This window comes from Euleptes europaea, chromosome 9, assembly GCF_029931775.1.
Source record: "Euleptes europaea isolate rEulEur1 chromosome 9, rEulEur1.hap1, whole genome shotgun sequence".
Lineage (NCBI taxonomy): Eukaryota > Metazoa > Chordata > Lepidosauria > Squamata > Sphaerodactylidae > Euleptes > Euleptes europaea.
The window spans coordinates 5,882,428-5,898,923 of NC_079320.1; the positions used below are offsets into that span (position 1 = coordinate 5,882,428).

Below are 16,496 nucleotides of genomic sequence, written 5' to 3' on the forward strand. Positions count from 1 at the left end.
CAAATGTCAGCATCTGTCTCAATTTGCTTTCACAGGATTATCAAATATTGAATATCGCCATCCCGTTTTGGAGCCCGCAAGCAGAGATCATGAGTGTGTGTGTCTGTTCAATGCCATAGAGTCCAATTGCCAAAGCAGCCATTTTCTCCAAGGGAACCGATCTCTGCCACCTGGAGATCAGTTGTAATAGCAGGAGATCTCCAGCCACCACCTGGCTTAGCTTTTGCGATCTGATGAAATCAGCCCAGCCTGAGCCATCCAGGTGAGGGCGAAAATGAGAGCAGGAGATCATAAGAGCCAGTGTGGTGTAGTGGTTAAGAGTGGTGGTTTGGAGCAGTGGAGTCTGATCTGGAGAACCGGGTTTGATTCCCCCTCCTCCACATGAGCGGCGGAGGTTAATCTGGTGAACTGGATTTGTTTCCCCACTCCTACAAGCGAAGCCAGCTGGGTGACCTTGGGCTAGTCACAGCTCTCTTCGAGCTCTCTCAGCCCCACCTACCTCACACGGTGTCTGTTGTGGGGAGGGGAGGGGAGGGGAGGGGAAGGGAATGTGATGGTAAGCCAGTTTGAGTCTTCCTTAAATGGTGGAGAAAGTTGGCATATCAAAACCTCCTCCTCCTCCTCCTCCTCCTCCTCCTTCTTCTTCTCAAAGGTTCCTTTGGCTGTGCTGGGAAAGCTTAGGGGAAGAAAGGGCCCAATGCATTCCTTGATCTATTCAGTTCTCTTTCTAATTTCCTTTCCTTTTATTATTAAGCTTGCATGATCAAAGGTCTTGAGCATAAAGCCAATACATCACAGGAAATCAAACAGACAAACCAATATAACATGACAGAACAAAACCCAAAAAACCCCAACAACAAGAAGATACCAAATCTACATATATCTCATAAAATCTACATTAAAAAGTAAGATTTAACAATGAGCCTATACATATTCTCATTTCCTAACAGAAGGCTGGTTGAAGACATGGATCATTACACTTTGAATCCAGTTGTTAATTCCCACATTGGCTGCTGGCTTCCCTGCTGGCACCGATTCGGTTAAAACATCTGTCATCAGTAACATGTAAAGACTCCCGTGCTTACATGGCAACTTCATGTGAAATTGCAAGGAGCGCACTCAAGTGCTCGAAAAATAAAAGTCTGCTTTCGAGCACACTCTCCAAAGTGTATTGCAAATTATTCCAGACTACAGAGATCAGCTCTCTAAGAGGAAAAGGCAACTTTGAAGGGAAGACTTTAAGGGACACCACAGTGTCTATGGGAAACAGAAGTCCTAGAGTGACATCGCATCCCCATTGAGCATCCTTGTTTTACCAACACCATCTTCCTCCGGCATCACCCCAAACTTCCAGGAATTTCCCAGACCAGAGTTGGCAACCCTAGAAACATTTGTTTGATTTTTTTTGCACCCCCCCCCCCCAATATTTTTGTAAGGTTGTAATCATAGAACCAGCAATGTGCATTTGGAAATATCTCCTGCATAGTTTGGGTCAAACAACCCCCATTCACATTAACTTTCAAAAATGAAATCTGTCTCTTTTCCTTCCCCTGATTCAAAACAGCCTGAGCTGACGTGGTGTGGTTCTCCTTATCCCGGCTGAACTGACCCTCATTCTCCTCCGCCCCGAGTGTGACCAAAGTCTACACACACACACACACAAACACACACAAACACACCCTGCCCCGGGCATAGGGTTGCCAGGTCCCTCTTCGCCTCTTCTGGATCCACTGTTGCTTGTCAGAAGCACTCTGTGTGTGTTTGTGTGAAGGGATTGTTGGTCTAACTTGATAATGTTTATAGTTATTCCTCCAACCTATTTATCGACTTCATTTATACCCCACCTTTCTTCCCAATAGGGACACAAATTGACTCAACATCACTCTTCCCTTCCCCATTTATTCGACCTGTATCCTAACTTTCCTGCAAGAGTGGTATAAATGGGGTTATCTCATTTTATTCTGGAAATAACGTTATCCTCTTAGCAACCTTGTGAAGTAGGCCAGCCAATCGTGACCCGACCACGGTCAGCCAGGACGCTTCGTGGAAGAATTAACATTTGAACTCAGATCTTCCAAGCCCAAAGATCTGCCCCTGACTTTACAGCGCATTGTCCTAGCCATGCACACTTCTGTGAATTACTGTATGTCAATTGTGGGATGGGGCACATGCAGTTGTGGTCCTCAGATGAACATTTCTCACCCTTAACTTTAACCCACTTGCTGAAAAACGCATGTCATTCTGGCCATTTTACAGATGGAGAAAACTGAGGCTCAGAGAACTGCCTTCTTCCCCATTTGCGGGGTGGGAAAATACAGGATACTTAGTCATCACGGTCCTGTTCTCATGCCCTTTAGACCTCCCAGTTGCCACATCCTTATTAGTATGGTTACATAAGATGCTTTGCAAGCCCGTGAGATCTCTGCTCTCAAAGGGCATTGCTGGGAAACGGAACGGGTTCTCTTTTGCCTACCTGTCAGTGGGATTTTTTATGTCAGCGTGTTACTATTGGAGACTGCAGTTTTTCTGGCTTCCAACCAACTGCATTAGCGAACAGCCATATCAACAGAGCCCTATCCATTAGGACGAGAATTAAAGAGCTGTTTCCTCCGGTAAAGTCATGCCTGCCTTTGACTGTGCCAATAAATTATGGGGCATTATGAAATGCAGCTTTCCATTTTTGGCACGGCAGGCTTCGTCTCAGAGGAGCAGTAATCCAGCCAGTGGTTGGATGGGATAGTGTTTTGTAGGAAGCTGGGGTGGCGTGGAGGGGGAGACTGAGAGACAGTGTTGTGTAATGGCTAGTGCTGGGAGAGAGGGGTTCAGATCCCCACTTAGCTATGGGTAGACTTTGGTCAGCTACACCAGTGTGGTGTAGTGGTTATGAGTGTTGGACTAGTATCTGGGAGACCAAGGTTCGAATCCCCACTCGTGCTCTGGAAGCTTGCTGGGTGACTTTGGGCCAGACACATACTCTCAGCCTAACCTACCTTGCAGGGCTGTTGTTAGGATAAAATGGAGGAGAGGAGAACGATGGAAGCCCTTTTGGGTCCACATTGGGGAGAGAGGCAGGGTATGAACGGATTAAATAAATAAATAAATAAATAAATAAATAAATATCTCTGCCTGACCAACCTCACAGGACTGTTGTGAGGGTCAAAAGAGGTAGGGAGAATGTATATGCCACCTTGAGCTCCTTGGAAGAAAGGAAGAATAAAAATATAATCAATAAAAGGAGGATATCCACTTGGGATCCAATCTTCCAGGTGGTGCCTGGAGATCTCCCAGAATTACCACTGATCTCCAGACTACAGAGATCAGATCCCCTGGAGAAAATGGCTTCTTTGGAGGGTGGACTCTATGACATCATAACCCACTGAAGTCCCTCCCCAAACTCTACCCTCCTCAGGCCCCACCACTAAAGTCTCCAGGTATTTCACAACCCAGAACTGGCAATCCTAGGAATAAAGCCAGTTTGCTCTGCCAAAATGATGGGGTGGTTTTCGGTGTCCGGATAGGGTTGCCAGCCCCAGGTAGAGAAATACCTGGAGATTTTGAGGAGTGGAGCCTGAGGAGGGTGGGGTTTGGGGAGGAGTTTCAATGAGGCAAAATGTCGTAGAGTCCACCCTCCAATGCAGCCATTTTCTCCAGGGGAACTGATCTCTGTCACCTGGAGATCAGTTGTAATAGGGGGAGATCTCCAGGCTTCATCTGGAGGTTTGCAACCCTATATCCTGAGCAGAATGCCTTCTGCAGTCCACACCAGTCATGCGCAGAGAGGCTCATGTGCAGAAAGACCTGCACAGCTGGGCTTCCCTGTGCAGGCTCTGCGCATGCTACAAAGAAGAAGAAGAAGAAGAAGAAAAGTTGGTTTTTATATGCCGACTTTCTCTACCACTTAAGGGAGACTCAAACCGGCTTACAATCACCTTCCCTTCCCCTCCCCACAACAGACACTCTGTGAGGTGAGTGAGGCTGAGAGAGTGTGACTTGCCCAAGTCACCCAGCTGGTTTCGTGTGTAGGAGTAGGGAAACAAATCCAGTTCACCAGATTAGCCTCCACCGCTCATGTGGAGGAGTGGGGAATCAAACCCAGTTCTCCAGATCAGACTCCACTGCTCCAAACCACTGCTCTTAATCACTACAGCACGCTGGCTCTCTAAAGGAATGGTGACCTCCCTGACCTGTGGCTATGTTGGAGCATATGCAAAGGATGCCCCAAAGGCCTACAAGCAGGGTTGCCAGGTCTGCCACCAGCAGGAGGTTTTTGGGGTGGAGCCTGAGGAGGGCAGGGTTTCGAGAGTGGAGGGATTTCCATGCCATAGAGTCCAATTGCCAAAGCGACCATTTTCTCCAGGCGAACTGATCTCTATCGGCTGGAGATCAGTTGTAACAGCAGGAGATCTCCAGCTTGTGCCTGGAGGTTGGCAACCCTAGTGTGCTGCTATCAGCAACGTTACACACAGAGCAACCTAGCACTGCTAATGATCCTGAGTGGGAGGGCAGGAAGGGTTGCGTCAGTGCTCGGTGCTCATGGCCTTTTCTTATATGCCCAGGGTAATGGTGATCGCCACTTTGGGGTCAGGAAGGAATTTTCCTCCTGGCCAGATTGGCTAGGGATCCTGGAGGGTCCCTTCATCATCTGGGCATGGAGTAGGGGGCACTGGGGGTATGGGAGATGGTAGTTGTGAATTTCCTGTGTTGTGCAGGGAGCTGGACTGGATGACCCTTGATGTACCTTCCAGGTCTATGTTTCTGTGTTCATCTCTTGCCCTGAATACCCCATGGACCTGGGGTTGCCATGAGTTGGCTGCCACTTGACAGCACCCTATTATTATTTATTTTTAATATACCACACAAAGTTCCTCCATTTAATTGACTTACTCTCTTCGAGAATGGATGGCTCCACGTTAAAGCATTTTAAAGGGGGACATTCTGTTTCAGGACAATAAATGTCTTTTGACGACAAGCCCTATTCTGAGGAGCACAATACCCTTTGCCAGTAAAACCCTGCTTGGCTGGCAGGCAATAAATTCAGGCTGTTTCGCCACCTCGACTCCATCTATTTCGGTAACAACACCGGCGTAGGAGAGAGAAAACGTTCACAATTGAGGACGGCAACACAATTAAAACTCTGCGAGCACCCTTCTTTTATGAACTTGGAGGCTTTCTTTGCAAGCGTAATCAAGAAGGGGAGGGACTATATTAGTGTTTTGGATGATTCTATTTGTTCCTGCTGACTCTGTTTGTTTCTGTTTTTAAATGCAAAAGGCGTACCTTGCAGGTAAGTAGCAGAGGTTAGAAGGTGGAGATCCAGCCGCATCTAGCTGCTAAAAGAGCATGCAGGCTGAAGCGGGTTCTGATAAATTAGATTGCTGGGTTCAATCAACAGATACTCATCCAGGAGAGCCAGCATGGTGTAGTGGTTAAGAGCGATGGTTTGGAGCAGTGGACTCTGATCTGGAGAACCAGGTTTGATTCCCCACTCTTCCACATGAGCGGGTGACTCTAATCTGGTGAACTGGGTTGGTTTCCCCACTCCTACATATGAAGCCAGCTGGATGACTTTGGGCTACTCACAGCTCTCTTAGAGCTCTCTCAGCCCCACCTACCTCACAGGGTGTCTGTTGTGGGGAAGGGAATGGAAGTTGATTGTGAGCTGGTTCGATTCTTCCTTAAGTGGTAGAGAAAGTTGGCATATAAAAACCAACTCCTCCTCCTTCTTGCCAAATAGAGCAGAAACAGACCTCTTAATTTAATTGATTTATTTTATTTAAGATTTTTACCCCGCCCTCAATCCCCAGCCAGAATCTTCCAGCTGCTGAAAGGTAGACGGCTCAGTTGTAATTCTGGGAGGTCTCCAGGCCCTCCTGGAGGCTGGCAACCCTATGTGAACAAAGCTTGTTTAGATTAGAATGAGGAGCACGTGAAGACACGAGGTTGCCTAAAACTGAATCAGACCCTACTACCTGAAATGGAGATTCCAGGGATTGAACCTGGGACCTTCTGCACGCCAAGCAGATGCTCTAGCGCTGAGCCACCGCCTGTCCCATGCCAGAACTGGCAGTCATACATGACCAGGTGGAACCAAAGTGGCATCTGATGTCTTCTAATCCCTGCTCTGTGGACAGAGGCCACCAGGGAGCTGGGGAGATCTCCTCTTTTGCACTGCACAATAGAGATGAAAAAAGAAAAATGTTTGCCATCCATTTGAGACCCTTGATGCCTTACTAGGGTTGCCAGCCTCCAGGTGGTGGCTGGAGATCTCCTGAGATTACGACTGATCTCCAGATGACCAAGATCAGTTCTCCTTGAGAAAATGGTCGCTTTGGAAGGTATACTCTATGGCATTATACCCCCATTGAAGCCCCTCTCCTCCCCAAACCACACCCTCCTCAGGCTCCCCCCTCCCCACAATCTCCAGCTATTTCCCAACCCGCAGCTGGCAACCCTAGTCTTATAGCACCCTGTAGCAGTGAAGGTAACAATGGGATCTTCCAGACAGTGTCTGATGGAATCTTCCATTGATGGGATCTTCCAGTGTCTGACAAAGGGAGCTTTAACTCTCGAAAGCTCATGCCCCCCACCCAAATCTTTTTTGGTCTCTACAGTCTCTAAGAATCGAGCTGTTCCAGTTCTCTGTTTGACTTTCTTTTTTAGTTACTCGTAGAAGTCTCATTTTCCCAACCTGGATCCCTAAATCTTCATCTGAGATAGGCAAACGCTGAGTCATGCACTCTGAGTCGGTCAGTATAGAAATAGCCAAGTCACATTTATCTCTCTCCTCCCCCCCCCCCCATCAGACAAATTGTCTGTGTGGAATAAATCCCACGGCAATCTAAATGAAGCAATCAGATTCTGCACACCCTTCCTCTCCCGTTTTTTTTGAATTAAGGCTTACGTAGCTTGAAGTCACCAGATGTTCGGCCTCCCGTGTTTGTTCCAGTAATGCCTAAATAAGATATTCTGTGCACGGTTTGGAGGAAGGAGCAGAGATCTCTCTGCTTCCTTGGAGATTTACAAGGGTTTAATGAAACCCAGTGTATGAAGAGGGAGGGGGAAAAATGGAACGGAGTCACGTCAAACTGGGCCAATTTATCCAGCGGTCCATTCATAATCTGTAGGCATATAACTGTTGGGTAAACAGGTATGCCAACCTCCAGGGGGGACCTGTAGATCCCCCAGAATTACAGTTGATCTTCAGACTACAGAGAAAAGTTCCCCTGGAGAAAATGGCTGCTTTGAAGGGTGGACTCTATGGTATTATATCCTGCAGAGATCCTTCCCCTCCCTAAACCCTCCCCTCCCCACGCTCCACCCCCAGAATCCTCAGGTATTTCCCAACCTGGTGTTGGCAACCCTGTGTGTAAACCAGTGTGCTAGAAAAGTTGGATTAGGTATTCATACTTTGAAATCGCTGTTAAGTGAGTTAGTCATCATTACCAAGGATAATGAAAAGCATCAATGAACTTGTTCTAACACAGGTTTGGTATCCCTTTTCTGAAATGCCTGGGACCAGAAGTGTTTTGTATTTCAGATTATAGAATATTTGTTTATACATAATGAGATATCTCAGGGATGGGACCCAAGTCTAAACATGAAATTCATTTATGTTTTATATACAACTTAAACACATAGCCTGAAGGTAGTTTTATACAATATTTTATACAATATTTTTCATAATTTTGTATATGAAACAAAGTTTGTGTACACTGAACCATTAGAAAGCAAAGGTGACTCTATCTCACCAGAAGTTTCAGATTTTGGATATCGGATTTTCAGATAAGGGATACTCAATGGCTATCAGGCATGGCATAATTTCAAAAAGTGTCCAAATATTCATATGATGTAAATTCATAAGGTCGCCATGAGTCGGAAGCGACTTGACGGCACTTAACATACACAACTGCATGTACTTCCATATTGCTCGGGCAGGGACAAGCCCAGCACAGCCTCTTTCCATCTTTTCCCTTTCCCCCTCCTCTTCTACAATGTTCTGGATGAATATCAGGAAAATGATTCCCCCCCCCCTTCCATTGCATCTGATGACGTGAGCTCTGAGTCACCAAAGCCCATGTTGGAATGAACGTTGTTATTCTTGAAAGTTTAAAAAACAATAATTGGTGCACAGGAATTATATTTTTAAAAATTCTGTAGCCTCTAAGCATTTTGCACGAGCTTGTTCAGGGGGATCTTTCTCCGCTTCAGAGTCCCGTGCAAGCAATCAAGCCATTGTGACACGTAGGGGTTACAGAATTTATTAAAATATAATTCCCTTGCACCAATTATTGTTTTTTGGTCTTTGTTTTGTTTTGGTGTGCCCCCCCTCTTTTTCTTACTCTTGAAAGTGCCTCTGGACTTTTGTTTGGTTGTGCTACGATAGACTAACATGGGTATCTCGCTGGGATTTCCCATTGAAACCAATGAAAAATTGGGGGGGGGGGTTTATAAAACAGAAATGAATTGCTTTCAGACCAAATTTCACAAAGGTGATCAAGTCTGTTTTAAAAAAGAAAATTATTTTTTGTTTGTTTGTGCCCATCTGTAATCAATATTATCTACCATAGTTTTATATCCCTTTTCGGCAAAAAGCTCCCTGGCATGTACATTTCTAACTCTTCAGGAAGAAGACTATGCTTTCTCCCTGAACCTCAAGTTTACTACATGAAAGCAGATTTTTGCATGAGGGAGCATGCAATTTTTTTTATTTTATCTATTTATTTATTTAGAAGAACAAGAAAAAGAGTTGATTTTTAATATCCTGATGTTTTCTACTTTTTAAGGAGTCTCAAAGTGGCTTACAATCGCCTTTCTTCCCCCCCCCAACAGACACCTTGTGTGGTAGGTGGGGCTGAGAGAGCTCAGAGAGAGCTGTGACTGGCCCAGGGTCACCCAGCAGGCTTCATGTGTAGGAGTGGGGAATCAAATCCAGTTCACCAGATTAGAATCTGCTGCTCATGTGGAGGAGTGGGGAATCAAACCCAGGTCTCCAGATTAGAGTCCACTGCTCTTAACCACCTCACCACGCCTTTTTTATACTTCCTTTCCACCTTATTACCATTCTCCCTGGTTTCCTAGTTTACATCATGCAGGGATCAGTACACAACAACCAGTCACCTTCAATATGATTTATATGAAGAAGCATGAGCTCTAATTAGGATTGCCAGCTATGGGTTGGGAAATACCTGGAGATTTTTGGGGCGGAGCCTGAAGTGTTTGGGGAGGGGAGGGACTTCAATGCCATAGAGTCCAATTGCCAAAGTGGCCATTTTCTCCAGGGGAACTGATCTTTATCGGCTGGAGATCAGTTGTGATAGCAGGAGATCTCCAGCTAATACCTGGTGGCTGGCAACCCTAGCTCTAATGCTACTACCATCTCAATCTACCACCTCGGTGTCAGTCAGGTGTCGACTACTTTTTCCAGGCTGTGGATATGCCACATGTGATTTCCGTTGGTTTCAATGAGCGGTTGGGCTAGTTAAGACTTCTGTAGGCCAGTAGGTTTTCAGGATATATTTGCAAGGCAGGTAGAAGGAGCTTGCAAGCTAAACTGAGGTATAAGATTGATGGTAGCAAGCATTAGACAGCCCAGGTGACAAGCTCATTATGGGATGCAACTCAAGGTCAACCAAAGGAAGGTTTTGCATTTCCCTTTCCACAGGTGCTCGAAGCACCCTTCCCCCCCCCCCACTGGGGATTTTCACGCTGGGTGCCGAGACGGAGAGAGAAGGAAAGAAAGGGCTCTTCAGCTCCTCAGAACTTCCTCCCCTTGTTGAACAAACAGCTTTTTGTAAATTGCCTCATTAGCCACGCAAACCTGTCCTGATTAATTGCCGTGATAATTGTCAATGACTGAGTCATGACGCTCGGGAACTGGGGAACTTGGAGAGCTATAAAGGACATGGTTGCGGAGAATCGAGTCCCTTGATCTAAAGCAGGGTGCTCTGCAAGTTGGAATTGTACCCCTGAGGGTCTGTTTCAAGTAGGGATGCCAGCCTCCGGGTGGGGCATGGAGATCTTGCATTACAATGGATCTCCAGACTACAGAGTTTACCCTGGAGGAAAGGGCTTCTTTGGAGGGTGGACTCTATGGCATTGCACTTGAAGGCACACAAGTCCACTATAGGTGGACTTGATGGAACACAATTATTGTGCCCTGACCTGGATGGGTCAGGCTAGCCCAATCTCATCAGATAGGGTTGCCAGCCTCAAGGTACTAGCTGGAGGTCTCCTGATGTTACAACTGATCTCCAGCCGACAGAGATCAGTTCACCGGGAGAAAATGGCCACTTTGGCAATTGGACTCTATGGCATTGAAGTCCCTCCCCTCCCCAAACCCCACCCACCCCAGGCTCCATCCCAAAAGCCTCCCACCGGTGGCAAAGAGGGACCTGGCAACCCTATCGTCAGTTCTGCGAATCTAAGCAGGGTCAGCCCTAGTTAATATTCGGAATGGGAGACCACCAAAGAAGACCAGGGCTGCTATACAGAGGAAGGCAATGGCAAACCCCCTCTGAACCTCTCTTGCCATGAAAATCCCATGGTCCTGGTGTTACTATGAGTTGATTGCAACTCAATGGCATATTCTGTTTTTCTTGGTGGTGTCTCTCTATCCCATATGCCCAGTGTCACTCCGTGTTTCTTAACAGCTGCTGAGCTGTCTGGCTCAGATAAAGTCACACCAACATATTCTGATGGGAAATGTACTTTCTTCTCTGCACCACACACGTACCCCTGCAAAAATCTTGTTTTGCAGATTTTTAGATTAATAAAGAGATGTCTTCTGGGGCTTTTGGTCCAGTGGGATAGCTAGTACACAACAGCTGCATGGAAAAACTAAAATGACAGGCAATCAAGCTGTCCTGATCAGGATACATTTGCTCATGACTGTTCTCCCAGGCCACGGACCTACAGGAGGTCATTGAAATGATACCATTAACTGTGTAGGTGCTAAGATAGAGGAAGATGTCAATGATTCTGGAGGAGAAGAAGAAGGAGAGTTGGTTTTTATATGCTGACTTTCTCTACCTTTTTAAGGAGAATCAAACTGGCTTAAGAACATAAGAAAGGTCATGTTGGTAGCCATGTTAGCTTGATTTAAGTCAAGTAGCACCCTTGTAGACCAACAAAATTGGGGGGGGGTATAAACTTTCTAGAGTCAAAGCTCCCTTTGTCAAATACCTGCCATACCCAAAGGGAGCTTCGACTCTCAAGTTACACCCCCAAAAATCTTGTTGGTCTCTAAGGTGCTACTGGACTCGAATCTAGTATTTAACATTGGTTTAAATTTGCAGTGTGGATGAGCATGAACTTGATTGACAAAGCGGTGATCTCCTCTCTGCCCACTAACTATAAAAATAACATGTTCATTAGTGTGGAAGTGCATAAGCTTTCTAACACACACACACACACACACACACACACACACACAGAGAGAGAGAGAGAGAGAAACCTGCTTCATTACCTCCTACACTGGACTGATCCCAATTGTACAAGCAGCCCACATATCCATTTGGGAATGGGTCAGAACTTGGTTTGGGTGGCCAAGAAGATGCTGGGGGACAACATGTGGATTAGCATGCAGTTTCATGCCCTAGAATCCTTTCAGCTATGCCAAAGGGATCTTGGGACATACTCTTAGAACATAAGAACATAAGAAAAGCCCTGCTGGATCAGACCAAGTCCCATCAAGTCCAGCCGTCTGTTCACAAAGTGGCCGACGACTGCAGCAGCAACATCCTGCCTGTGTTTCACAGAAATGATTGCGAATATGGTCTATACTGCTGTGTATCGCCTATTGTTAAGTAGGATCCTATTATGTAATTTCTGTACCGCTTAATATAGAATCATAGTGTTAGAAGGGACCACCAGGGCCATCAAGTCCAACCCCCTGCACAATGCAGGAAATTCACAACTACCTCCCCCCTCCACACCCCTAGTGACCAGAAGATGGCCAAGATGCCCTCCCTCTCATCATCTGCCTATGGTCACAGAATCAGCATTGCTGACAGATGGCCATCTAACCTGTCATGTTAATACTTATGCCATGCTCCAGTTCTTTTTGGTGGTTCCAGACTTGCACAATCCTAATGCATTGGTTACTGAATTTCCCATTCCTCCCCCCCCCCCCGTGATTGTCTTGTATGTGTAATCTGCCTTGAGTCCCTGTGAGAACAGTGGACTATAAATAACGCAAATAGATAAATAAATGAATGAATGAATAAAATCTCAGAAGCTAAGCAAGGTCAGTACTTGGAAGAGAGACCTCCAAGGAAGACTCTGCAGAGAAAGGCACTGGCAAACCACCTCTGCTTCTCACTTGCCTTGAAATCCCTTTGCTGGGGATGCCATGAGTTGGTTGTAACTTGATGGCACTTTACATACACATACAAGAGGAAGGGAATGGAGGGAAGGCTGCATGGTATAGCCCAATCTCATTTTGGAAGCTAGGCTGGGTCGGTACTTGGATAGGAGACCACCAGGGAAGACTCTGCAGAGGAAGGGAATGGCAAACCACAACCACCCCTGCTTAATCACTTGCCTTGAAAGCCCCTTGCTGGGGTCGCCATAAATTGGCTGTGACCTGACAGCACTTTACACACACACCTGTTATGGGCAGATAGAAATATAGGTACACATAACTTGATAGGTGATAGAATTAGTTGATGGGGATGCCAATCACACACACACACACACACACACACACACACACACACACAGATTATCAAAGCCAGTATTGTCTACTCAGATTGGCAGGGTCTCAAGTGGAGGTCTTTCACATCACCTACTACCTGGTCCTTCTTGGGGATTGAACCTGGGACCTTCTGCAAGTCAAGCAGATGTTCTACCACTGAGCCACGCCCCCTTCCTAGAGGGCTTCCAGCAAAATACTGTGGCAGTTCCAAACTTGGAAGAAAAAAAGGAGGGGTTTACTAGGTTGATACCTGCACACAGAGTACAGGAGAGACTTATACGAACCAGTATTACAACAAGAACCTATTATACCAGATGTTTGAGTAATTGGGAATAGAATTTACAACATATACACATGCCTGGTTGGGTTTGAACTGTTTGTATTTGTATTCATTAATGTATTTCTGTAAATGTGTGCAGGCTTAAGAAAGGGTTTTAATTAACCACTGATGAAGGCCCCATAGGTCAAAACGCATTTGGTATGTGGTTACAGTTATCAACCTCACAATCTGCCATTGTGCTATTTTAATACTTTTAAATAATTTTAAATTTTACATAGCGCTTCTAATAAATTATACTTTCAGTATTTATACATGGACTTATATATATTTTCTTTTCACCCAACCTTGGGTACCCAGCAGTTCTAATCTTACTAGCGGCCTCAGAACATTTGATAGGCATGTTTGTGTCTGCAGCGGGATGGACACTTCCTTTTTCCAATGGAATGTGGTCATTTGAGGAGTGACCCCTACAAGGTAAGCAGCAATTGCTTCACAGAACTGTGGGTGTTGAGCATCTCTTGCCTATCTGCTCTATGATCCAGTCGTACAATCGGTGTCTTTCTGGGGAGAACTGCAAGTTAGCTGGATATTACTCTATCCTTTTCTTAGCTCCATAAGATCTCTTTATCAGAACAATTATGTGACGTGCAATCTCAACAACCCGTTGAGGTAGATCTTCCCATGACAGGTGAGTCAGGGAGGCTGGTTGGACGCTATATGGTCAAATCCCAGTTGAATTCAGATTCAAGGCCTGATCTCTACGGCTTGATCCAAAGAACACCCATCTTGGCTGAAAACAATTCCACTACCAACAAGTTGAAACATGTGTGAATTGGACTTCTGACAACACTGACAAAAAGTAATCAAAGCAAGGTTGCAATGCTGCCCTACATAATCACCTTGATGAAAAACTCAGATTGAAGAAGAAGAGTTCGTTTTTATTTGCTGACTTTCTCTACCTTTTAAGGAGAAGTAAACTGGTTTACAATTTCCTTCTTTTTTTCTCCCCACAACGGGCAACTTGTGAGGTAGGTGAGGCTGAGAGAGCTTTAAGAGAACTGTGACTAGCCCAAGGTCACCCAGCTGGCTTCATGTGGAGGAGTGGAGAATCAAACCCGGTTCTCCAGATGAGAGTGCACCGCTCTTAACCACTACACCACGCTGGCTCAGAGTGAACTAGGGATGATTCTGAATTTCTTGCCCTGCTGTCTCGACCCTCCAATCAAATCAAAATCCTTTTTCAGGCATCTGTAACTCCCAGATCATTAGTTCAACTCTGCTTGTCTGAACCAAACATGTGATCCTTTGCATGCAATTTTCTGTTTCCCTCACGTGAGGCTTTCCCCGTAAAATGTAAGCCTTTTAAAATGTTATTTGTGCATAATCCATCAATCAGCTCTGGACTTTAGATTCATGTGGCAGGTATCCATGAGGCACTCTGTGTGTATAAATGAAGAACGAATTGCACAGGAACACAAGAAAAACCCGGTTGGATCAGACCAAGGCCCATCAAGTCCAGCAGTCTGTTCACACAGTGGCCAACCTGGTGCCTCTAGGAAGCCCACAAGCAAGATGACTGCATTAGCAGTATCCTGCCTGTGTTCCACAGCACCTAAGATAATAGGCATGCTCTTCTGATACTGGAGAGAACATAAGAAAAGCCATTCTGGATCAGACTAAGGCCCATCAAGTCCAGCAGTTCACACATGGCCAACCAGGTGCCTCTAAGAAGTCCACAGACAAGATGACTGAAGCAGCATTATCCTGCCTGTGTTCCACAGCACCTAATAGAATAGGCATGCTCCTCTGATCCTGGAAAGAATAGGTATGCATCATGACTAGTATTCATTTTGAATAGTAACCATGGATAGCCCTATCCTCCATGAACATGTCCATTCTCCTCTTAAAGCCTTCCATGCTGGTGGCCATCACCACATCCTGGGGCAGGGAGTTCTAAAGTTTATGGAAAACCCATGAAAGATGCACACACAATTAAAAAACAAACCCAGATCTACAAACCATACGGCACAAAGTGGAAACCAGAAGCTAGCGACAAACACGAAAGCAAATAGTTTTTTTTTAAAAGGTCCCAGAAAGAATTCCCTCCTCCCCACTGGAGACATCATACCGCCAGGCCCAGACTCCCACTTACCGAAAGGTAGTACGAAAAAGAAAGGCAGCCAGCAGAGAACGAAAACCCCAACGACAATGGCAAGAGTTTTAGCAGCTTTCTTCTCCCTGGAGAACTTCAGGAGGCGCACGGAGAGGGAGCTCCGGAACGTATGCCCTTTGCCCTTGGCGCTGGCGAGGGAGTCCTCCAGCACGCTACGGCAGTGGATCCGAAGGACCACCTCCATGGACTTGCTCCTCTCTTTCTTGACTCCAGCCTCCAAGCTCTTGGTGGTCCTTCTGGCCACCACATAGATGTTGAAGTACATCACCAGGATGACCGTGAGGGGCAAGTAAAAGGAGAAGAGGGAGGAGAAGATGGCATAGCCGGGTTCTTCGGTGATGGTGCAGACGTTGGGTTCTTGGGGTCGTGGCTCCTTCCAGCCCAAGAGGGGTCCAATGGAGATGACCATGGACAAGAGCCAGACTACCACCAGGATGATCACGGCCTTCTTCTCGGTCATGATGGTCGGGTACTTGAGGGAGTATTTGACCCCGATGTACCTATCCACTGAGATGATGCACAGGCTCATGATGGACGCGGTGCAGCAGAGGACGTCCACCGCTGCCCAGATGTCACAGAAGATGCGGCCGAAGGCCCAGAAGCCCAACACGTCCAAGGTGGCCGAGAAGGGCAGAACAGTGGTGCTGAGGAGCAGGTCGGCGATGGCTAGGTTGATGATGAAGTAGTTGGTCACTGTCTGCAAGTGGCGGTTGCAGGCCACCGAGAGGATCACCAAGATGTTGCCTACGATGGCCGAGAGGATGAAGAGGGCCAGGAAGACCCCGACGCCCACCGACTGGAGGTCCAGGCTCAGCGCCAAGGAGGTGTCATTGGAGCCCGCATCCTCCCCTGCCCATGACCCGTTGGCACCCTCGGCCTCTCCCGTGTAGTTCCCCTTCAAGCTGGCATTAATCTGCTCAGGGAAAGTCATTCTTTTTCAAAAGGGTCTGGTCTCCATGGGGGGTGGGTTAGGTGTGAAACGGATGCCCGGGAGAGGGGCGGCGAGCATGCTTCCCACCCACCCCCGGCCCACCCCGGTTCTCTCAGCTCCTAGCAGGAATCTGATCCTCTTTCCCTTCTCTGGATTCTCAGAGTATCTGGTCTTCGCTGGTCTCCCTTCATGGGAAGAGTTGGCACTCACCTGCCTCTCCTCCGCAACAGATCTGCTCAACAGATGTCTGGAAAAGGTGGGGCTCTCTCCCTACACCTCCCCCACACCTCACTGGACACCATGCAGAATTCTTTGGGGCAAACCCTCCGGGGGACCACCCCTTCGCCTCCACCCACAACACAAAAGGCTTGGGGGAAGATGCGCTCTGGGGCCTCTGGACCCTTCTCACCTGGCCCAT

General features: G+C 46.8%; 1 protein-coding gene across 1 annotated transcript in view; it reads right to left on the reverse strand.

Moving 5' to 3' along the window:
- Positions 1-16,133, reverse strand: part of ADRA1D (adrenoceptor alpha 1D) — a 48,038-nt gene extending 31,905 nt beyond the window's left edge. The window contains exon 1 of the mRNA XM_056855517.1: positions 15,127-16,133. Coding sequence (XP_056711495.1) covers positions 15,127-16,078 — 952 coding nt within the window. The 5' untranslated portion in view covers positions 16,079-16,133. The remainder of the gene's footprint in view (positions 1-15,126) is intronic.
- Between the last annotated feature and the right edge of the window lie 363 nt (positions 16,134-16,496).